At 36.1% G+C, this 25,461-nt stretch overlaps 1 protein-coding gene across 8 annotated transcripts in view; it reads right to left on the reverse strand.

Moving 5' to 3' along the window:
• The window catches only part of INPP5A (inositol polyphosphate-5-phosphatase A), a 245,016-nt gene that overhangs the window by 179,329 nt on the left and 40,226 nt on the right, over window positions 1-25,461 (reverse strand). For all 8 annotated transcript variants that reach the window (XM_087932488.1, XM_087932482.1, XM_087932484.1 and 5 more), the window contains exon 2: window positions 11,186-11,227. In XM_087932488.1, the coding sequence (XP_087788614.1) occupies window positions 11,186-11,227 (42 nt within the window). The remainder of the gene's footprint in view (window positions 1-11,185; window positions 11,228-25,461) is intronic.

Raw genomic sequence — 25,461 nt, forward strand, 5'->3', positions numbered from 1 at the left:
ATCTGTTAATAAATAATAAATAACTTGGCTGCAGATACAATGAGTGGAAAAATAAGCGTGTTTTGCCGCTCTTATCACTGTGAGTAGTTAATAAAATATTGTACCTGTACTCAGGTGAGCTCACAATTATCTTCCTCCAGTGGTTTTCCAGGTGTCACTGATGGTATTTTATTTTCCAGATATTTGTGGAGATTCTCAACCATCCAGTCATGGTTGTCCCAAGGGTGTTTTTTTCCAAAATATAACTGAACTTTCTTTTTTTTCTTTGAAAATGTTTCACTTCTCATCCAAGAGCTTCTGCAGTTCTGAATACTAGAACAATTCAGCAATGGCCCTCAACCTCCCCCGCCTTTATAATTGCTCAAAGGTAAATTCCAAACTTTTGGAGTATAATTCAGTATCAAATTAACATCTTTACCATTTAGAAATTTCCACATAAATCTATGTATACTGAAATGTTTTTCTAAAAAGGTATCAACAACTGACAAGACAGATCACAAATTTCAGTGATTCCTCAATTTTTATTTTCTATCTCCAACCAAGGAAATGACATCCTTAAATAACATTCTTTGGGGAGTCTAGTAGTTATAAAATGCATTTTTAGATGAATCAGTTTTGCCTGTCAATTCCAGTGTAACATTTTAAAGGACCATTGAAGTGGCATTAGTGATTATTCCAATTGTTTATTAAATTCCAAATCTAACAACAAATAAATTCAATCACTGTTTTATTGAGCTTCTGCAGATCCTGTAATAATAAAAATACCTTCAGCTCAAATCTATTCATGCAAATGAGAAAGAAAATCAACTGTTCTCTCTCACACATACACATATACAGCACGCACACACAACAAAAATCGTAGTGCTTCTTAAGAGCAAGTACTGAAAATTGTCTTGAATGAGCAGAAGCTGAAAATCATGGTGAAGATTTTGCAATAGAGTAATCAAACTGCCTATGAATCTTACAGAGCTCCAGCATTTTTATTTTTATTTTAACTGACATTTCAAATAAACCGTACAGTACAATAGATATTTATCAGCTCAATTTTTGAACACAGCTGATGCCATGGGATCAGAGAGGTCCCGAATGTCTTTAAAAATAGCAGAACCCTCTCGAATATTATTTCACTTCTGTGCTTTCTATCCAGATCACAAAACAAGGATGCTGAGGATGGCATTAATGCCAACGTAAACCAATTGCCTTATGCAATTAGTTTTCACAAGAAAACTGCATCACAATTTTTATCTCCCCTTTTTTTGTCCTCCTAGCATTCTCTTCACCCATCCCTTTTCTTTTCTTTTCTTTTTCTCTTTCCTTTAACTCAGTTGCCTGCCAACCTTTTGGGCACCAGGGACCGGCTCCATGGAAAGAAGTTTTTCCATGGACAGGAGGGGACGTGGTTTGGTGTGCTGCCTGCAACCCTTGGGTGAGGCTTTGCTTGTTTGCACGGCCCGGTTTCTGGCATGCTGCCGCAGCCTGGAGCCGATCCACAGACCAGGGGTTGGGGACCCCTGCTTTAACTTTTAAACAGTCAGATTTTTTTTAATTCCAGCACTGAGTGGGTTTGGATTTAATGACCTGTAAGAGAGGATATAACAAAAAATCTTTTTTTGCGGTAGTACTCCTTCCGTAGATAACATAGATTGGACCTTGGAGGACAGAACAAAGAGCCACTACCAAGGCAATGATGAGCTAAGTTTGACTTAAGCCCGTTCCAAGAAACTAACTTGAGAAAATACATCAGACAAGCCACAATTCACACCAAGATAAAGAGGAGGAGGGGGAAGCCCATTCAGACTTGCCCATTCTGTTATTACAGGTAGTCCTCAACTTACAACAGTTCACTGATTGACCGTTCAAAGTTACAATGGCAATGAAAACACGGACTTATGACCCTTTTTTACACTTACAACCATTGCAGCATCCCCATGGTCACATGATCAGAATTCAGATGTTTGGCAACTGGTTCATATTTATGACAGATGCAGTGTCCCGGGGTCATGTGATCATCTTTTGAGAAATTCCCACAAGCAAAGCCAACGGGGAAGCCAGATTAATTTAACAACTGGTTTATTAACTTAACAATTGTGGCAACAAAGATTGCAATATGGGGCAAAATTCTCTTTTAACTGTTTCACTTAGGAATAATAATTTTGGGCACAATTGGGGTAAGTCGAGGAGTACCTGTATAGCTGATCTAATGGAATTAGTTCTAGACCTATATGGCATTTTTATTCTTTTCTTCCCTAAAACCCATTAAAGGACAAGGTACCCCCGAACAAATGGCAAACCCTGAAAGCAAAATCCAATTTACAGTTGCTTTGCTGTAATATTGATAGAAAGGGAATACAGACTGTACATAAAAAGAGAGAGGTTTACAGTTCTCTGTCAGAACTAATACCTAAGCAAGTAATTGATTGCCTTAATGCTACTTTCTGCAAGAGAAACATAAAATAGCTTAAATATGTTTAAACATTCAAAGATTTTACCTTGCAAGATTGCAAGGAGAAAAAGATTAAGCAGATTTATTTGAAATCTGGATGAGGGTGATAGAGGAGTGTGCAGCTATTTAATTAAGGCTCTGGACTTAATGCTCTTACCAGGAGACGGGAGTGGCTTTAGACAGCCTTCTGTATTATTTCAGTTTGGATGCATATATAATTTTTCTTTTCATTCTCTGCTACATTCCTGATATAATTAGAGAAAAACAAACAAACAAAAAACTCACAATATTCTGAGCATTTGCAATTTCCTCTTTTTAACTCACTTAAATCATGGTGGTTACGATAGATAGATAGATAGATAGATAGATAGATAGATAGATAGATAGATAGATAGATAGATAGATAGATAGAATTTGTGTTTGCATAGCAAATGGTTTTGCTATGCAGGTGCTCTTGTACCTGCTCTGGTGGGTTTGATTTGTATAAGAAGCTGTTCTTTCAGTGACCATGTGGGGCACCAGAGTTGCTCCAAACCTAGCTACCTGCACATACTGGTTTGCTTTCAAATGTTGTTCTCATCTACTCAGAAAGAAATTGGCAAAGGACATCTTTTTCCTCCTCCTACACCCCAGCTCTTCCCCGTATCCACATCAGAAGAGGCAAGTTCGTATGAAGAAGGAAACAGTTCCTGTACATGGATTGGCCCTCCCTGGATTTGAATGCCCGTAGCTTAGCATATTTGGCTGACCTAAACTCCCTGTAAATAGTTTAGAGAAAAGAATGGAACGGAAGTATAATGCAACTGTGTTTTTGAATCTTTGAAGTGCCAAGTTAGCTTATTGCTTTAAAAATAGCAATTAAGCACAGCTTAAGATATCATTCTGATTGAGTTCTCTAAAAGCTTAACATCTATTCAGAAAACAGGGCTGTGTGAGCAAAGTATGCATTTCTTGCTGCTATAGCACAGGATACCACAAGTTTCCATGATGTCACAGGCATTGTCACACACACGGCTTGGCTGCAGTCCCAAGCGTGATAAATTCTGAGTTCTTCTGTCCTTCCCTTCTGCACACTGCCCGTGATTCAACAGTAACTTTATGCTCTAGTTTTTCCATTAGAATTGAAGTAGTACCCATGTGTGAATTTTGTAGCACAAAAAAGCAAACTAATCAGAATACAGGGACTCTAAAAGAAATTCTACTGATCTGTTTGATTACAGCAAAGACCAATATTTATGTTTACGGCTGTAAACCCCTTGTGTACTTTTTGCATAAAAATAGAAGAAAATGAATCTATGGTGCTGATGATTAAGATAGATTAGATTATAGAAAGAAGAGAGTTATAAGAATCACAAGAAGAGAGTAACTTTAGAGAAACAGGAAAATACAATTGTACTTTTAACTGCTCTCAAGAAACTGGAAGCCATTGTTAACTTTTTTCCTATTTTTCTTCGCCCTATTTTTTTTTCTTTTTGTACTTATTTCTATTTCTTCCTTTTTCTTTTTAGTTTGTACAGGCAGTCCTCAATTAATGGCCACGATTGGGCTTGGCAACTTGGTCATTAAGCAGTGGTTGCTAAGTGTATTTATGATCTTCAGCTTTCATTTGTCTTATAGACCTGCAAAAGTTATCAATGCAAGGATTGGAAGCAAAGGTACTTATTCATCACCATTATACCTGAAAATGATCACTAAATGATGCAGTCGCTAAGGAAGGACACCTGGAATTAATTTTTACTTTTGTTTTTCAAACCGTTAATAAAATGTAATTCAGTGTCATATTATAAATGTTTCTTTCATCTTGGGTTTGGCACTTTGGAGTAAAGGAAGATTTTAAAAGATTTAAATTTCACAGTGCTCTTTATTGCAGGCTGTTTTCAGATTAGATAAATTGGTGTTATGAGGATTTCCAGATGGAAGAATAAGTCTATTATTTTAAAAAAATGAAATTATTTAGTATTTAGCAAAGAACAGAGTTCTTTCCTGCTCACTTAATTGACCTTCGATCTCTAACATAAACTCAAAGCCTTCAAGTGCAGCAAACCAAGACTCACATAAGAAATGAGGAATTTTGGTAAGAGAGAAGGGAAGAAGAAAAGAGGTTGTATATCAACTTTCATCATTTTTGGCAATTAACTCAGGTTCAGTGTTGGCTGTTAGCTCCAATCTAAAAATTCAATTAGATTAGGATCTTGTGGATTGGGTTTTCATTGAGAGGAATGGAGTACTAATGTTTTTCCATTCCATCCTGGAAAGCAGGGTAGAAATTCCTAGAGGGAGAAAAATACTGAATACTGAGCTCCAGTTGTAGCTTTGAATCCCCCAAAACTGCACAACTGCACTATATAATGAGCATTGCAATGTCTATCCGTAATTTCTTTTTTGTGTGTGTGTATTTCTTCTTGTTGTGACATATCTGTCATCGGATGTTGGCAATCATGTTGGCAATCCAAGTACACACAGATTAAATAGAAAGTAAATCCCACTACAGCCTATGAAAGCCTAGTTTGGTGCTGGCTGAGAAATCAGGAGATTATGAGTTCTAGTCTCCCTTAGGGGTGAAAGCCAGTTGGGTGACATTGGGACAGTTACTGTCCCAATGTCACCCAGCCAATGCAACCTATCTCATAAGATCACTGTGGGGAAAATAGGAAGGAGGAATACTAAGTATGTTCGCCCCTTTGAGCTATACATTTAAAAAGCAGGGTTATAATGGCTTTTTAGCATGCCCAAGCCTCAAGCCTAGGGACAGTTAAAAATGCCTACCACAAATACTGAGTCAGGGAAAAAAAAGGAAACCTTCAATCTTGCTCTATCTAGGGACTTAATGTTAGCAATCAAAACAAATATCGTATAACACCAACAGCTACACACTATGTGATTCTAAAGCCTATCCTATATCTGATGGTATATGTTCCAAGTGAAATAACATCCACAGGGAAAACTGCCAGCCAGCTTTTTCCATAACATGGATAATCTGCAGAACCTCCCTGTTATTCTCTTCTTTATACAGTGATTAAGTCTACCACTCTTGACCTTATGATAACATGCAGAGCAACCGTTGTTTTATTATGTCTTCCATTCACTTCAATTTTATCTTTTCCTTGTTGCCTTCTTCTATTTCTATATTTTATCTCAGTATTTCCTCTCTGTAATTAACTTCAACCTTATGACTGCTTTTTCTCTCCTACTGAACCAATGTCCATCTCCTTCTTCCAATCAAAACAGCTAATATGGTGTAGTTCCACTTAAAGCATACAGATATGGCCAGAAACATATGACGGGAATGTCCAAAACACTAACAGTAAATGATAGAGAAGCCATTTTTAAAAAAACAATTGGCCAGTACAATGCCTTCAATGAGTTAGCTTGAGAGTTGACTGATTGATCATTGGCAACAATTTGTCTGCATGGTAAAAGCTTTCCTAAAAAACTCCCATGATCAAAGCTGATGACAGCTTTGGGTCATTAACAAGGACAACTGGGGCCCCATATCAATATTTCTCAGATCCTATTCCATGATAGCAATAGCATTTAGACTTATATCCACTTCACAGTGCTTTACAGTCCTCTCTAAGCAGTTTACAGCGTCAGCATCTTGCCCCCAACAATCTGGGTCCTCATTTTACCAACCTCAGAAGGATGGAAGGCTGAGTTAACCTTGAGCTTGGTGAGATTTGAACTTCCAAATTGCAGGCAGCTGGCAGGCAGCAGAAGTAGCCTGCAGTATTGCTTCTAACCACTGCGCCATCGGGGCTCTTGATATCTCTGATCACTACCTTCTCGTTACTTTTAGCCAGAGAGCCTCTGTAAAGAGGCGGCTGCAGCAACAACAATATTGGCTAAAAAAAGGTACACTGGTGCTTGAGGCCAACTGGAGTTAGCCACCATTTTCGGGTCATAGGAGGCAATGCCTCCCAATGCCTCACATTAAGGCTAGGAAAATTGGAAAGTGCTTGGTTCCTCTTGTCTATGCTGTCATAACATTAACCCATTTCAAAAGGAATGTAAGATTAATTCATGGTTGCATGAATTAAACCACTACACAATATTGACATAGATATCTGATACGTTTGTTTTTAATATTGTAAATTTTTCAACCAGCCTATCGAAAATGGCCCGTACTTAATCATCCTTGGAATGATTGTTCACCAAATATTTGGACAAAGACTATACGAGCTTTCTGTGGTTGACTACTTAAAACTGTGAATGCATTGACACAATTTGGAAGAAGTTGTTCTGATTCTTTATTGGTTAAGGTTGATACCTTGCCGTAGTTACCTGGTAAATTTAACACATGAATCACTGGAGTTAACAGGTACAAGATACCTGTCACTTCCCCATCTGGATGATCTTAGCAAACTATAGGTAGTTCTTGAATTATGACCACAATTGAGCCCAAAATTTATGTTGCAAAGTGAGACATTTGTTTGTCCTATTTTTTGACTAGTTCTTGCCATAGTTATTAGGTGAAGCACTACAGCTGTTAAGTTAGTAACACGGTTAAGTGACTCTGGCTTCCCCATTGACTTTGCTTGTCAGAAGTTTGTAAAAATTTATCACGTGACCCCGGGACACTGCAACCATCATAAATATGAACCAATTACCAAGCATCCAAATTTTGATCACATGACCATGGGAATGCTGCCAATCATAAGTGTGAAAAATGGTCATAAGTCACTTTTCTCAGTACCGTTGCAACTTTGAATGAACACTAAATGAACTGTTGAAAGTCGAGGACTATCCTGTTTTTCAAGTTGTTGTCCCGCAAGATGTCCCCTCCCCCATTAATTTCCTTTTGAATCTTAGCATGTGGATTCTATTTAATTGGATATAAAATTTAGATTATTGCCATGTAGCTCTTCTTTTTTATCTTACACTATCGTACGAAGAATCCTAAATTTGTAAAACTGCTTGATATATTTTTTGTGATGCATACCAAATCTTTGTTTCTACTAGAAGTGTGTTAAGATTTTTTTCCTGCCAGCATAAATAAAAATCCTTCCAGATTGCTCATTATCATGACCCATCTACTCATGACTCCGGTCAAGATGCTTTGCCCTGTTATTGCTAACAGCTTATACAAACATATATGATCATTTTATACAAAGATATATGGCCTTTCTTCAAATGACCTGGTCTGGATAACTTTCCCAAATGTGTCAGTTGGCAACTTTTCTTAAGTTACTCCTAAGTTAAGGCCAACTTTTCTAAAACTGAGAGGATTCCAAAACTAAATTGTCAGAGAAAAACAAGCCAGACTTCTTATTCTTAATCTAAGTCAGGGGTGTCAAACTCAAGTCCGCAGGCTGAATCCAGCCTGCAGTGTGCTTAGATCTGGCCTGTGGGGACGCCCTGGAAACAATGAAGGACCGGCCCGTGGTGCTTCTGCCAGTGAAAACAGAGCTTGGGGAGGCCATGTGCAGCCCACCAGGGCTCCATTTTTGGCTTCAATGACCTCCTGAAGCTCTCTGCCAGTAAAAATGGACCCGAGCTCCATTTTCACTAGCAGAGGGCTGCAGGAGGCCGTTGCAGTTGAAAACAGAGCCTCGACTAGTGATGTCGAATTGGCCACACACACCCAGCCATGCTCCCCAAGGTCAAACACAACCCTGATGCGGCTCTCAATCAAATTGAGTTTGAAACCCCTGTTCTAGGCTAAACAAACTGTGGAAACAGTTTCGACAGATTTAGCAAACTCCTTTTGGTAGGAGGAGCCAAAGAAGAGAATGAAAATTCATTTCACAATATGCCAAATTTCTTCAGAATTTTTGCTTAGCATGTGCAAATATACTGTCTCTTTCACTGTTTCCTGCCTCATAGTATAAGGTAATTAACAAACCTAACACAGCTTCATGAAAGCTAGAAAACTGATAAGTAACAAGTTGGCATCACAATAATACAATGACAGTGATCGTTTTTATGATTTCAAAACACAGGATCTGATAACACACAAACACACATATGAAAAATCGTTATTACCTCTTCCATTATTGAATAGGAACATAATGAATCAATTTAACTGAACTATTTTTTAAAAAAATATGTTATAGCTACTCAATAAACCTTAAATTTACCAATCTTCCCCAAACAGCAAAATACAACCAGTACTTTTAATCAAAACTTCAGTTGAAACAGTTAAAATAACCAAGAAAACATGACAACAGTGTTTTTCCAAAAATTACAAAAAGGGATTTGGGTCATAAATTGTATTTTCTAGAAATTCATGAGAGTGTCACCAAGAATATTCTTCCTCATTTTAAAATACTTTACTCAAAGAAAGTTGTACAGTTGTTGGTTGACACAATGACATATGTAAATTCATAGCCCAGAAGAGAATAAAAGGAAATGTGGTTTGCGGTTTATCTTAGTTTTTAACTTCCCAAAACAAACCATCTAAACTTTAGCTCTAATTCTTCTGCCGCATAGGTGATATATTTCTGATTGCAGTGATTTCCTCATTAATAATAGAACGTTTTAACCTTTATTTTTACAGGATCTAAGGTGATGATGACCATTTTTGGGAACTTGGTGTAAAGGAACTGTCTTGCACAATGATTAATGGGACTTGAAGGAGGAGAGCAGGAAAAGATTTGTGTGAGTCACAATGGCCAGCTTAATATATTGTGTGATGGAAGAAATGGAGAAATGGAACAAATTAAGGAACAGGTTATAAAAAAACAAACTCCCAATACAGTGATGTCTTGACATACAGGTAGTCCTCAACTTACAACCACAATTGAGCCCAGGATTTATGTTGCTAAGTAAGAAATTTGTTAAGTGAGTTTTGTCCCATTTTATGACTTTATTTGCCACAGTTCTTAAGTGAATCACTTCAGTTGCTAAATTAGTAACACTGTTGTTAAATCTGGCTTCCCCATGGACTTTGCTTCTCAGGAAGTTGCAAAAGAGGATCACATAACTCCAGGACACTGCAACCGTCATAAATATGAACCAGATGTCAAGCATCCAAATGTAAATCACGTGACCAAGGTGATGCTGCAATAGTAATAAGTATGAAAAGTGGTCATAAGTCACTTTTTTTCAGTGAGCAAGGTGATGCTGCAATAGTAATAAATATGAAAAGTGGTCATAAGTCACTTTTTTTCAGTGACCAAGGTGATGCTGCAATAGTAATAAGTATGAAAAGTGGTCATAAGTCACTTTTTTTCAGTGCTGTTGTAAGTTCGGTCACTAAATGAACTGTTGTTAAGTCAAGGACTTATACTTGTAAAATCCTGATACTTGACAGCATTTGGAATCCATACAGCTCTAGTTTATGGACTGGAAAAGAGAGATTTCAGAGTCGAAAAATGTGCTGAAAAGAATAAGCAAAATATTTAGAGGACTAGACCATTTTCAGAGACAGGGGCATCCCCAGACTGGTTAAAAAAAATGGCAGTTGCAATTGCATTTTTTTTTAACCTATTCCCTCTAGACACTCCAACTCTGGGGATGGACTGGGAAAACAGCATTTGAAGGTTGCAACTTGAAGAGGAGGATGACAAAAGGCAGTGTGACAGAGAGGCACAAAAACAAGCTTGACTTGGAAAATGTGGAGATAAATCATATTATTTGTTTCTTTGTTCAATTTTTATAGTCACTCCACTCAGCCAAGTGACAGTTCTAAAACTATTTTAAAAAAAATTAAAAATAGTTAAATAAAAACCTCCAGAAAGAATTAATGATAATTCAGGATCAAAACAATGAAGTATATCACAATGAAGTATATCATAAATGGTAATTAAAATGTAGGATTCACTGCCCTCAAATTTCATGATCGCCATCAATTTCAATAGTTTTTTTTTTTATTAAATAGTAATAAGTAACATGATGTAGAAGCCATATCTGATTGTTGGAGATTACATCCAGCACCCAAGCAATAAATACAAGTTTCTAGAAATCCTACAAGTGCTTATTCAAAAGGCAACTGGACTTCCTTTGTTTTTTCTTGAAGACATTTCATTTCTCATACAAGAAGCTTCTTCAGTTCTTCTCGGAAGCTTCTCAGATTAAAAGTGAAATGTCTTCAAGGAAAAATAAAGGAAGTCCAGTTGCCTCTTGAAAAAGCACTTTTGGGACAACCATGACCTGGATGACTAAGAGTCTCCATAGACATTAAGCTCCTAGAAAGTCATAGAGAAAGAGACTTTCAGTTCTTGGAGTCATCCAGTTGGCCACAGATTGATATAGACAGTCAGCTTTGGTATCTCTTGCGAGAGGATTGTTGCATGGAATAAAGATGAGGGGAAACTTCTTATGGTTTCAGTTCTTTGGGTGAGGAGTGGGAGGGGTGGAGAAAGGTAAGATGTAATGAACTACAGGTAGTCCTCGACTTACAACAGTTCATTTAGTGATCGAAGTTGCAACATCGTCGGGGGAAAAGGACTTATGATCATTTTTCACAGTTACGACCATTGCAGCATCCCCATAGTCACATGATTTACATTCAGACTGTGACTCACATTTATGATGGTTGCAGTGCCCTGGGGCCACATGGTCTCCTTTTGTGACCTTCCAACAAGCAAAGACAATGGGGAAGCCAGATTATTCACTTAACATCCATGTTACTAATGTAACAACTTAACAAATGTGGCAAGAAACATCGTACAATGGGCCAAAACTCACTTAACAAATTTCTCACTTAGGAACATACATTTTGGGTTCAATTGTGATAGTAAGTGGAAGATTACCTGTACTTAAAGAACAAAACAAAAACTGAATGAAAACATAAACAGGTACCTGATAGAATTCCCGAAGCCAGTTCTTCTGCAGGTTTTCTGGCTGGAAAATAAATAATTAAAGTGAGTACATAATTAAACTATGTGACTATCAATAAATATTAAAACGAGTCGTACACAGAGTGTCTATACTTGACTATAAAGACCAATGAAATAATCATTCATGTCAGTACACACAGGGACATACACAAATAGACACAGATAAAAATGTGAAGATTGTAAAAAAACAACCATGCATTAAACTTCAAAATCACAGAATTTGGAAGCAACTGTTTATTAACCAGGGTGGATTTGATTTAAATCAAGTTGATTTAAATCATGATTTAAATCACTAGTAAAAAGGCTTAAGTCAACTCGATTTAAATCATAATTTTTAAAGAGCAATTGTCATCTTTGTCCCGCAGTGGCACTTAAAAAAAAAAAGTACTAAAAAGAAATACTCAGCACTCTTCCAAGAATTTTAGAAATCAAATTTGAAATGAAATATTCATTCATTCATTCATTCATTCATTCAATTTCTATGCCACCCATCTCCCCCATAAGATGACTCTGGGTAATTCTTCTTATGAGGCATCATTTCAAAACATTTTAAAAAAATCACAAATTATTAAGATACACGTTCATCTCTTTGAGAACAACCTTTGCACATTCTATGAAATCAGACTGGGAGCTTAAACTTGGAGAATATGAAATAAAGGCAAAATTAACAGCATATATTCACAACAAAAGTTAACCAAATTTAAACTTTCCTGAATACTATATATAACACAGTGAGGCAAATGTAAATATTTAGAGAATGGTTGTTAAGAGGGAAAAGAACCGAGTAAACCACTGAAATCAGAAATACATAAAAATTTAAAATGTTTAAAAATACAGTGCATCAGTCAGAGTCCAATAAGGGAAAGTTATATACTATTTTTTATTGTTTATTCATTACATTTATATGCCTCACCATCTCACTGTCAAGCAACTCTGGACAGCTTACAACATTATAAAAGCAGAATATAACACAATCCAAACATGAGCAACATTAAAAGCATTCAAGCATTAAAACTAAAATGTTAAAAATGAACAACAACAAAAAGATAAAAGAGAATATATATGTAAATTGGATGGAGATGAGATCTTCTCCTAATCTATTAACCACCCCCAAAGTGGGATGCTCCATTGGAACCCCACTCATTTGAGTTGACAGGTTTTCAGAACATTTTAGAAGGCCAAGAAGGTGGAATAGATTTCACTTCAAGGGGCATAATGCTCCAAAGGGTGGTAGCCATGCCAGAAAATTCTCTTATCTCTCTCTTTCCCTCTCTCTCATCCAACATATTGGCAATTGCAACAGAGCCTTTTAAAGGACATAGAGTTTGATAACTTCACTTTGTAATCATTTTCAGAAATTGCTTATTTATAATTATCCTAAAGCTACTGGAGATCTTTGGAATAAAAAATTTGAAAAACCACCTGGTGAGTTTACTTTCTTGAACAAGAAAAAACCCCACAATTTTAAGAATGGAAATAAACAGCAAAAGGCTAAATAAAATTTTAATCCAAGAGTTATAAAATTAATTAAAATCCAGACAAATTTAAAATATTGAAACTTTTATTATAAGATTTTAAAAATAATTAAATAAAATACACATCTTTCTGTGAGAGCCAAATTGTTAACTCATAACAGACATGTTAGACTTTAGGATTTCAGAAATTGGACACTAGAGAGGACTAAAGATTATAGGTAGAAAAGAAAAAGAGAAAAAAGTGTAAAGTTTCCTTTGGTTTTCATTTAGTAGAGGAATTTACAAAACGACACTACACATTGGAAATATTTTAGATATCCAAAGAATGGGGTCAGAAATTAGCAGCTATGATGTCAGCAATGTTATCTGCTTTCATGAATAGTATGTCCAAAACATAGGACTGGCAAGAATAAATTTTACCTGATGCCAAAACAGCACAACAAGAAATACTGAATAATAATAATAATAATAATAATAATAATAATAATAATAATAGCAGCAGCAGCAGCAGCAGCAGCAGCAGCAGCAGCAATAGATAGAGAAGGTAGCTAAAGTGGAACTACAAATGACAAGCTATGAAAATGACCTGATGAGGACTTTTTATTGGATATATAAATGTTGGTTAAAGTTTTGAAAATCAAAGTGGAAATACAAAGGATAAACCAAGGGAATAATCTGGATAATACTTTTTATTGGTTTTACGAAAGATGTTTGCTAAAGCCTCAAACAAACCTTTAGGGTGGAAAAAGAGAAACTAAAGAGAGAACAAACTCCATGATAACATTTTAAAGATCATCAGAAGGAATATAAATCTGTTTTGTTTGATCAAGGTTAAAATAAGATGTCTCTATAAAGCTCTGATCATCTTTACAGATGTTTGCTGCTACCAAGACTGAAAAGGCGAACAATTATTGACTTGCATATTGATAAAGGATAGAGTACAGGAAGAGATATATTTGTTTATAATCTCATAGGGGGTGAAGAATTATCAAATTTGCTTATATTTGTTGTGATGAACATTGGAAGTCACTTCTTCGTGTATTTATTTTCTTTTATCTTACTTTCTTCTTTTTCTTTCCTTGCACTTTTTCTTTATTTCTCCTTTCTCTGAGTTTAATTTATATTTGCTTCTACTATTGTAATTAAAATCTTCATTAAAAATTATTGTAAAAAGAATCAGTTTACCATCAACTTTTAACAGCAGCAGTTACATGTAACAGAAGCAGCTGAAATGTAGAGCTGAGTGGGCTCCCCATTTACAGATAGTCCTTGACTTACAGCCACAATTCAGCTCAAAATGTCTGTTGCTAAGCAAGTCAGTTGTTAAGTGAGTCACTGTACTTGTTAAGTTAGTAACTCAATTGTTAAATGAATCTGACTTCCCCACTGACTTTGCTTTTCAGAAAGTAGCAAAAGCTGATCATGTGATCAGAGGACATTGCAATTGTCATAAATATGAACCAGTTGCCAAGCATCCAACGTTTGATCACATGACCATGGGGATGCTGCAATGATTGTTAAGTATAAAAAATGGTCATAAGTCACTTTTTTAGTGTAGCTTCAAATGGTCACTATATAAATGGTTGTAAGTCAAGAACTGCCTTTACTGCATGTTAGTGTGTTTTAGAGGTTTGGAATTTCATTAAGAGGACAAAGTTTCAAAATCTCAGCTTAACAAAAAGAGGAAGGAAGGAAGGAAGGAAGGAGGGAGGGAAGGAAGGAAGGAGGGAAGGCAGGAAGGCACTGAGCCTCTGTTCTATTTATTTGTGAAGTTTTTCATATTTAAATATAGATTGTTTCACAAAATTAATTAACATTAAAACCAAAGTTGTAATTAACACTTTTTGAGATTATTATCCCTAGGGAACACATATAATTAAGTGCAGAGTTCTTCACATATTCTAATATTAGTGTGTCAACATTCTTCAGTGCCTGCCTTTTTTCTTTTATCCTTCCAAACCCTTGGAAGGGATGTTGTGGGCAGTGCAAGATTTATCTGGAAAATGTGTAAAACTGTTAGTAATTTTGATTTACTCCTCAACAATTATGCAATGAAGATTAATAAAGGAGAAATGTGAAGGAGAGGCAGGGCTTGAGGCCAGTGGATTTAAATTTAAAAGACTCCTTCAAGGTTGATGATGGACCCCTGTTGATTATACAGACATGAATAGGAAAGAAAGAAGAATTCAAAAACAAAGAAATCCCACATAAAGTGTTCTATTCACCATGTTCTAAGTGCTAAAAGTCTTTTAAAAATGAATATGCCAGACTCAATTTGTTATATAAACTGGACATTAGCTTTTCACGGTTGGAATTCAGATCAATAAATCTCTGATGGGCAATGAAGAGCTGACTCACTCATAGCAATACTGAAAGACTGAAGAACAACGTTGTACCCAGAAAAGGAATTTGTGGAAAAAGCAGTTAGTCAACAGTGTTATGAAAAAGAAAAATGCTCTATAAAATACTTTATGAGAGCTGTTTTATAGATGTCAAATAATTCCAGTATTACATAAGGTTTGAAAGAGAAAGGAGTATGGAAGAATTCAGTCCATGTACTAAACAGTTTGGTAACTCTTCATTACTGTTTACAGTTACGATTATTATTGTTCATTTCTTTGTTCTTTGTTCCAGAAAATTTCAAAGAAAGTGCACCTGAACTACAAGTTCCTCAACACCTAGAAATATATGTGCCAGGTACTATTTGAAATTATATAAACATATTATATATCATGACAGTATACCAGATTTCTCTGAAAACAATAAAGCTGAGGAACTAGGTGATAGTTTTGGAGTTCCTTTCAGGAGGAACAGCAAGCAATGAAGAAGGAATATTCCAAAATCTTTCCTTTTTACCAAGCCTTTGCTTCATGTTATCTCCAAAGTTTCTGTTACAGTTAGGCCTCAACTTAACAACTGGTCATTTAGTGGCCCTTCAAAGTTAGCAATGGACATCCAGAAAGAATCGGGATTATCACCCTGTTTTAAAGTTCTGGTGTTGGGTCACATCATGTGACTACATTTTGGATGTTTAGCCATTTTTCCTTATGGACTTGCCCTTCCAAATGGAAGGATCAGATATCATTCTGTTGTTGGTAGGATTTTGTGGGTGCCTTCAAGTCAGTTTTTGACTCTTGGTGACTATTTGCAAATTCTTTTGAAAATGGTTTGCCATTGCCTTCTCTTTAGGGTTGAAGGAGTGTGACTGGCCTAAAGTCACCCAGCTGGCTTTGTGTTTAAGGCGGAACTAGAATTCATAGTTTTCCAGTTTCTAGCCTGATGCTTTACTCCAGGGGTATCAAACTCAAGGCCCGGGGGCCAGATCCAGCCTGCTGGGTGCTTAGATCTGGCCCATGGGGCCGCCCTAGAAACAACAAAGGACCAGCCCACAGTGCCTCTGCCAGTGAAAATGGAGCTTGGGAGAGCTGTGGATGGCCAGGCCCACCCTGGCCCCACAAAGTCAAACGCAACCCTGATGCGGCGGCCCTCAATGAAATCAAATTTGACACCCCTGCTTTACTCATCACATCAAACTGGCTCTTAAAACGACATCTTATCATCTTCTATTAAATAATTGTGTGCTAGACAGCAGTGTATACTAACAAAATGCATAAGACGAAATGAGTAAAACAGGAACTACCTACAAATAACAAATATGATTTCAATTCCAAGTTGAGATGGAGGCTGAGAAATAATTTCCAAGGCACACTATTTTTGGACAGAATTGGCTCGGTCAATGTTTTGGCCATCTTGCATCCAACACTATGCTTAAGAGAGAAATTCAAAATATCACAGTTTGTATCAAAATTAAGATGCAGTCATTGGTCAGCACAATATTAGTGCAACTATAGAAAGTAATTACATAATTTAAAATACAAAATTAACTAAAAACAAACTCTTCAAATTGTGAATTGCCCTAGCTAAAAAATCTAGGACAGAGTATGACAGAGATACCTGAAGGAAATAAATTCACATCAAATCATTTGATCTAAATCTTTGCCCCTTGGCTAATGCTGAGAGGTTATGATTTTAACATTTTGTAGTATTAACATTTGAATAAAAATAATCAATCATGTGAATATCGTATAATATTTGGATATTTGGGTTTTATCATTATTTTAACATTCTTTTTCTCAAGGTTCTCCATGCACAACCTATTGTCTTTAGAGCAGTATTATTTGACATAAGCAACTTTAAGATGTGTGAGCTTCAATTGCTAGAATTGCTAGCTGATGCTGGGGAAATGTTGCTCTAGACATAAACCTGTAACAAATGTCAGATTCTAGAAAACTGAGGAGAATTGAACAAAAGGTTTGAATATACCTTCACTGAATTTATTTGTAAGGTTTATTTACTGAACTTTGAGGCGAGCCAACTCAAGAACAATTCTGGTGGCAACCAGCAGCTTTAATTTAAGAAAATAACCAAATGAAGTGGGATACACATTTCTTCTAAGTAAAAAGATTTCTGATAATCCAAGCTGCTTCTCACTTCATCTCTGGAAAGAAATAAAACTGGCAGAGGTAATAATGGAAAAATGCCAGCCAATTCCTAAAAAGCCAAAGTTCTGTTCCTGGACAAACAAGCTGGAATTTCATTGTTATTTAGTCAGTTGTCTGAATCTGGTTGAATGTCCATTAATAAACTGTGATCAGCTCAAATGTTGATCAAACATGACATAAAAATTGGGACTGTCACTTCCCACAGCAGATATAATTCCTTGTATTTCTTCATAATTCCTTGTATTTCTAATTTGTTTTTTAGGACAAATATAATATAGGATGTCAGCAGGAAAAACTACTTTCCATTTCGTGTCTTATTTGTATACAGTTTTGATTTGTTCTAAAACTAGAGATGAAGATGATAGGTTGCAAAACCTCTGTGGAGATTTGATCATATTCTAAAAGCAAGGCTCAAGGAGGACTACAAGGATGCAGAAATTCAGCTTTCAAAGACATTAAATACAGAGCTGATATCAGATGTGATATAAATAAAATATAGCCAGCGATGACATCCCAAATAGACAAGTTAAAATGGAACAGTAACATGTAGATAAGAAGCCTTGGCAAACTTTCTACAAGTTGAATACAATAATAAATCGTTAACAGAGGGGTTTGGAATTTTAATTTTGCTTTTTTGTTGTTCTTCCGGTTAACCATTTTGTTTTTAATATAATAGCTAGATAACAGGTCAATAACTTGCAAATATCTAGAAATTTTTTAAAAAATGATCTGCTTTGCAACAAGTGGGAAATTAATATTGTTGCAATATATTTATCAATATTCAACTAGGGGGATAATATATGTATATATGTTTATGTCTTTTTTTAATGCACTTTTTTCAAAGTCTTGTTTATTTTTCTTGCATTTTTGTAAAATATTTTTTTTCCTTTTTTGGTTTGTATTTTAACTTTTTGAATTAAAACAAATAAAAATTTTAAAAAAACCACTGAACAATAACATGATCTGAGGTATCAGATTCCCACATCGGGCTAATTCATGGTCTGTTTAACTGTAGTGTGTTGAAACAACCAGACATCTTAATGGATACAAATATAAAAACAGTTTACAGACCATATATGCTAATCCAAAAACAAACAACTCTATTATGATTTAGTGCAATAAGTAAATCCTATCCATAAGCAATTACTTTCTAAGTTTGCTGTTGCACAGTTTTATTTCAGAAAACATTTTTTATATTACATTTCTCCCAAGGAACTCCTAATTTTTGTATTCCTAGCATTGTACCAGATGCAACAATATGCCCTCTGGCATCTTCCTAGGATTCTGCCAAGCTTCCTGCATTGATTACTTTTATTTTTGTAATGTTCTTTTTCAAAATAAATTGAAAACTAGAATACTGCAAAGCACACCAGCCTCAAATATAAAATATATTTTCAACTATTTCAGTGAGTCCCATATGGACTGCACAGGGATTCATAGACAATAAAATTGTGAGTGACGTCCCTTAAAGTATAGCTTTCTGCCACATGGAGGTACTGACCCTGATTCTACCTATCATGTTGGTTTTGTGGGAATACCTATAATATACACTCAATATTCAAAATGTCCTGACTGTCCAAAATGCTTATTATGGACTTGTTCCCCAGACGTGATACATGTTCTACTGGAGGAATCCTATTCAAAATCCTGATTCAGATTTTATCACAATAATATGTGAACAGAAACATTGGCCTAGAACTTGGATGTTAAATGACACTGCAAGCTGCTTTTGAAGCAAAACATCTGCAGAGGTGAAAAAAAAGAATTTTAGGACAACTTGAACTGAACACTTAAAACTGTATTTTTGGTTAGTAGGAAGAATGATTCCTTTACTCAACTCTTCTGACTTACAGAATTTGAATGGACTTCCTCTTTAGTTAGTCCTTATTGCTTCTGCTAGATTTTTTTTCTTTAACATTCAGAAAGCATCTGGAATCTTTTAAAATGGAAGCCTTGTGCACAGTTCATCACAGTTCCCTTTAATTAGGCACTATTTTGACCTTTCCCTGGAATGTTGGGTCCCTGAAGTTGAGTTACTTATACACAGTTTTGTGTGGTCTTTGTTCATTTTAAATGCTAAAAAATGGAAATTTCCCTCAGCCACATTGCTTACAGACCTACAGCAGTACATTTACAAGCACGTGAAAACCAAATGACTTGCTCAGTTATTGAAACAAAGAACATTCCACAGCACAGTTAATTTGTTTCCCTAACATTCGAACTATTTTTAAAGATTTAACTGTAATAATATCAGCTACCAAATAAAGGTTGCAAATGAGAAAAAGTACACAGCAAGTTTTTGGAATTATTTTTAATTGCTTCGTAACAAATGTTACTTGTAAATAGAAATATGTTTGCAGGAGTAACACAGTGAATGAAATTGATTTGGAGAAAAGAACCAACAGCCTTAATTAGGTGAAACAGTGATAGTGGAAATTATTTTTCAATGAACTCTGCTATAACATCCAGTTGGCACTGGAGACATCTAAATTGACAGTCTTAACTGCAGTATCTGCCTTTCTAACTTTTTCTGTCATAGCACCTGAACACCATCTCTCCTGAGATTTACCTGGCCATCACTCTGACTGTTTAAAAGGGCCTTGAAAACTTGGCTATTTCCCCTAGCCTTGGATTCAGCAAGTGGTGTGACCTCCATATTTCTTTTGACTAGAATGGCTGTTTTTCAAGATGTTTAGGGATCCTTTTTATCTGCTTTTCATTACTGCTTCTCACTGTATGCTGCTCAGAATCCTTACAGACTTGTACATTTAATTTAATGCAATTAATTGATTAGAGCTCTCCTGTAGTCCAACAAGTTCCACTTGTTGTTTCAGGTTCCTGCCTATGAAATTGGAGTGTTGCGAATGGGACCTATGTAAGTAGCTGGATGAGACATCCATGAGGATTTTAAAAGGGTAGCGCTATGCCTGTCCCACATTTTGAACAGAGTAAACAAAATGCTCAGTATAGATATCTACTTGCAACAGTTCATTTAGTGATCATTCAAAGTTACAACGACACTCAAAAATGTGACTTATGACCATTTTTCACATTTATGACCTTTGCAGCACCCCCATGGTCACATGATTACAATTCAGATGCTTGCCAACTGGTTCATATTTATGACTTTTGCTGTGCCCTGGGGTCATGTGATCATCTTTTGTGACCTTCTGACAAGCAAAGTCAATGGGGAAGCCAGATTTCACTTAACAACTCTGTTACTAATTTACCAACTGCAGTGGTTCACTTAACAACTGTGGCAAGAAAGGTCGTAAAATGAGGCAACACTCACTTAACAAATGTCTCACTTAGCAACAGAAATTTTGGGCTCAATTGTGGTCATAAGTCGAATATACCTGTACTATATTCAGGTGAAACCAAGCTCTAAATATATAATTAAAGCAATATAATCCTGAGTGCAATTTTTAAATTATTATATTTTTTTCCAAGAACGCCACCTGCATTCCTGCCTGAATTTTATTAGCAGAGAAGGTATCACGTCAAGAACATCAGCCAAACGGAAAAATACCAACTACTCAAACCATTAATTAGCAGTGGAAAATTGCAATGCTTTGCAAGCTTACAAAAGCAACACGATTCAGAAACAATTTCAAACAAAAGAAAAACCTGACCATCATGTTAAAAGGTAGCATAATGGAAATGTATACATACATACATACATACATACATACATAAATGTATACACACACACACACACACACACACACACATACAGTATATGGAAACACATACACACACAGAGGAATTATGCAACAATAGCATAGCATGAAATATTTTAAAACAACTCCATTAACTAGTGACAGAGAAGGATAAGAACCAGAGAAAAAGTAGCGCAAAACTCAGTCAGTAGTAACACCTGTTGAATCCCATCACTGGGCTGGTTTATCTGCACATGAGTGTGTGTGTGTGTGTGTGTGTGTGTGTGTGTGTGTGTAAACAAACAGTTTCTTAAAATACTTATATTTCCCATATACACCATCGAATAAGCCCATCTACAAATAAACAGACCTTCAAATTTTTAACTAAAATACCATGAAAAAAACAAGTCAGTTAATCCACAATTGTTACTTTTTTATAGTATCTTGGATAAAAATTCAAGGGTTGGCTTATTCAAACTTGGACTTATATAAGAATATATGTTCTCTCTCTTTCTCTCTGAGGGTACTATTTATACTAAACCCTAGATCTGAATCTGCTGTCTTTCATCAAAACCTTAAAATATGTAATGATAGTTTGTTTAAAAAAGAAAAACAAGCAGAGGATGGGGGAGAAAGGATACTTCTAAAATCATGCCAGGAAAAGACATCTCAGAATATATATTTGTTCCCTGAACAACAGAGATTCCATCTGGATGTGCTAAAATTTTGGGCTGATACTATAAAATTTTATTCTAGTACGAAAAACACCTTTAGAATGCATGGTAAAAATGGCCAACGCAACAGGGGAGATCCACTGGTTGGCTTGTTAGATTAAATCAAGATCCATAAAACAACTTGTTAGAAAAAAGGCAGATAGGATTGCCAAAATTGAATTTATTTAAAAGGCCAATTTTATGCATTTGTATAAAACACAATGCTTTTATTGTTCGTCACAAATTGGCTGATAGAATACATTTAAAAAAGAGAAAGCTTGGGGATGCTTTCCAACACTAGCCCATTAGAGTAAAATTTGTACAAAAGACATTGTAAAAAATAACTATCAAATATTTTTTGGGTTGATACAAAAGGGAGAGGGGGTGGAGAAAGAGGGAGGGGGAAAGGGAGAAGGGGAGGGAGAACCCCTGATAAGAAAATAATGACTGCTGCATAGGGACTGCAGATACTGGGAAGCCAGGAAATAAAATAATGGAACAAAGTATCTCAGAAAAGTGACTAACCAGATGAACTAGTAAGGCTCAATACAAAGGACATGCACATGATTAAAGAGTAAAATGAGACAAAAGGAATAGATTCTTGAAGGAATCAGTAGGGCTGGTCATGGGATTGTATGTGTATGCCCTCTTTCATTCTCTTTTCCAAGTCATAGCTAACTCAGCAGACAAGACAAGTATCTGTACTGTACCCAAAAATTACTCCATCCTTAAGAGAGATGTTCTTTTGCTAGAGAGCACTGAGGAATATCAAAATCCCTGCCCCAAGAAGGGCTGTTTTGGGATTAAGCACAAGATCTTTGATCTTGCATAAACTTTTCAACTCCAAAGAAGACGAGAATGAGGGCAGAATTAAGAGAAATCACAGACTAGGAGGAGAAAAATAGTACAGCTTACTTGTTTTAACAGAACATTGAATGAAGAAGGAAAACCTAAAGGCATCCTATTAGCTGCACAGCAAAAAAAATGAAAAAAGACAGCAAAGAACCAAGTTCTAACTTAGAAAAAAAAAGCAGCCACACCTAAGGCACAGAAAAACTAAATGGAAGATTAAGTAGAGAAGGCACACCTCTGATAATCTGAAGAATATAACTAAGAATTTATTAGCAAAACTGATGCAAGATATGGGAAACTGAACTCCTTTCTTTAAAAAAAAAACATTTATGAAGCTGCCCAGAGTCTATACAGAGTTCACAGTTATTTACAAGTGGCTCAAGGGTGTATTGGAGTGGGTGGTCATAACAAATTTAAGTAAATAAATACTTTTCCAAAAGTAGCAGAGTGAATGAATGTAAATCTGCCATTTGGGGCTGAGCCTAAACCAAGTCCAGTTTATTATGCATTTTTAAAAGGTCATTTTCTAGTTTAACAAGTTAGCTAGCAGGTGTGCTTCTCAATATGCAAATCATTAAAAAACAGAACACTTGAATTCAAGCCATTTTAAGTCTCCAACCAAACACACATTTATTTAAAGGAAGGAGACAAAATTCACTTCCAAGTAAGTAAACAAGGGGATAACAGACTTGTCGCCTGAAATGATTGTTCGGTTTGTCCCAAAGGTAATTTTTTTTCCAAAACGCAACTAGACTTTCTTGTTTTGTTTTTTTCCTTTGAAAACATTTAGCTTCTTGTCCAAAAAGTTTCTTTAGTTCGAACTGATTGGTGGGGAGAAGTTTTCAAAGAAAAAAACCCCAAGAAAATGGTTTTGGAAAAATCACCTTTGGGACAACCATGACCTGGATGATTGATTTCCATGGACATATTGTTCAATTTAGTTGCCTGCAACTATTTCTTCTGCCCTCTACATTTATTGGCTTTGCAACACTGGCGACTTCCAGCTGTGATTTATACCTCCCAGAATCTCCACCCATACCTGGAACATCAGGCTAAAAGCTAATATTTAAAAAGTCCTCAAAATAAAACAAGTACTTATGGAAGATCACTTCTCCTGCCTGTTAGAAAATCAGAACTCTCTTTCTATTGCCTTCTGGATGCAACCTTATGGGGGCTGTTCTTGAGTCTTTTAAGAAACATCAAGCATGCCTCTAAAGGCAGCTCTGGCTCTTATCACCCTCCATCTGCGTTTCCCAAAAACACCTTACATGGAATTGCTCTTGCTGCTGTGCTATGGTTGCTTCTGCCAAAAAAAGAAAGAAAAAAAATCATGCTTGCTTTGGGGACAGCAACAAGCAAATCAGACATTTCGAATTTGAATTGTATTTGGGAGAACCTCTTTCCCAACAATATTTTGCTCCTATATAAAGAAGCCAGCTAGACTAGAATATCTATCACAACCAGAAGAGGCTGGGAAATCTTGATTAAGAAGCAACTTAGTTTGCATTAACTTTTGTTAACAGCCCAGATACTATCCTCAAATAAGGAATCCTGGTTATCCAATTCAATAGGGCATCATCTACAGTAAAAGTTATCGGCCTATGGCCATGATGGCTGGTGCCCTCTGAGTCCTATTTGCAAACTTTCCATTGATCAGAATGCCATCTGACTCCCACCCCTTTCTCAGTGTCTTGACAGTTTGGGGGGTTCTCTTTCCAATAAATAATAGTCCCATATTATTATTTAGATCAGCAGCCCCCAATCTTTCGGGCACCAGGGACTGGTTCTGTGGAGAGAGATTTTCTGCAGACCAGAAGAGGCAGGGTTCTGTGTGCTGCCTGCATTCCGCGGATGGGACTTCTCATGTTTGTGCAGCCCAGTTTCTGGCATGCCATGGACAATGAGGGTCCATGGTGGATGGACCGGGGCTGGGGACCCCGGATTTAGATGGCAGGGAAAATGGAAAGACCAACTGGTATGAAAAAACAAGAATGTAATCTTGAAAAATTACAGATAGCTCTCAACTTATGGCCATAATTGAGCCCAAAATTTCTGTTGCTAAGTGAGACAGCTGTTAAGTGAATTTTGTCCAATTTTACAACCTTTCTTGCCACAGTTGTTCCTTACTGCACTTGTTAAATTAGTAACACAGTCGTTAAGTGAATCTGGCTTCCCCATTGACTTTGCTTGGCAGAAGGTCACAAAATGTGATAACATGACCTTGGAACACTGCAACTATCATAAATATGATTCAGTTGCCAAGTGTCTGAATTTTGATCATGTGAACATGGGGAGGCTGCCTTGGTCCTAACTATAAAAAAATGGCAATAAGTCACCTTTTTCAGTGCTGTTGTAATTTTGAACGGTCACTAAACAATCTGATTTGAATAGGCTAAAAACATGTCTCATTCATTTTAATATTCAAATTTAAGTGTAGAAATCTATATAAAACTGGGGGATTCCAGGTTATTTATGAATGTACTTACCCAAGAATTTTGACAATAACTAGTTATAGCTAATGGAACCAACCAATGACACTTTAATCCTATAGAGCATGGATGGGAAACTTTGGCCAGTTTATGACTTGTGGACTTCAACTCCCAAAATTCCTGAGCCGTGCTTACAAATTACTAAGCCTGGATCAAGTACAGACTTAAAGAGAACTACCCTTATTCTAAAAAAGTAATATTGTTGTGCAGTACTATAGCTAGATAAAAGTCCTCACTGAAATATTCCCTTCTCCTATCAAAGGAGAATTGAAATCAAAATACCTGTATGATGGAACGAGTGCAAAATAAATGAAGGAAAATAATTACAGTCATTGTTTTTAAAGTGTATTTCTATGGCTCAATAGAACAACAAGGACCAACAAAATGATAAACACATACTGTTCCACTTGCAAACACATTAACAGACAAACTACTGGACAAACAAGTTGTTTTCATTCCATCAGTGCCACTTATGGAGAAATATTGGGTCCTCCCAAACAGCTCAAAAATCTTGTTATAGGCCTAAAGAGACCAAGGCTGTTTAAAGT

The sequence above is a fragment of the Pseudonaja textilis genome, chromosome 4, assembly GCF_049901715.1.
Source record: "Pseudonaja textilis isolate UNSWEBS1 chromosome 4, rPseTex1.2, whole genome shotgun sequence".
NCBI classification, from domain to species: domain Eukaryota; kingdom Metazoa; phylum Chordata; class Lepidosauria; order Squamata; family Elapidae; genus Pseudonaja; species Pseudonaja textilis.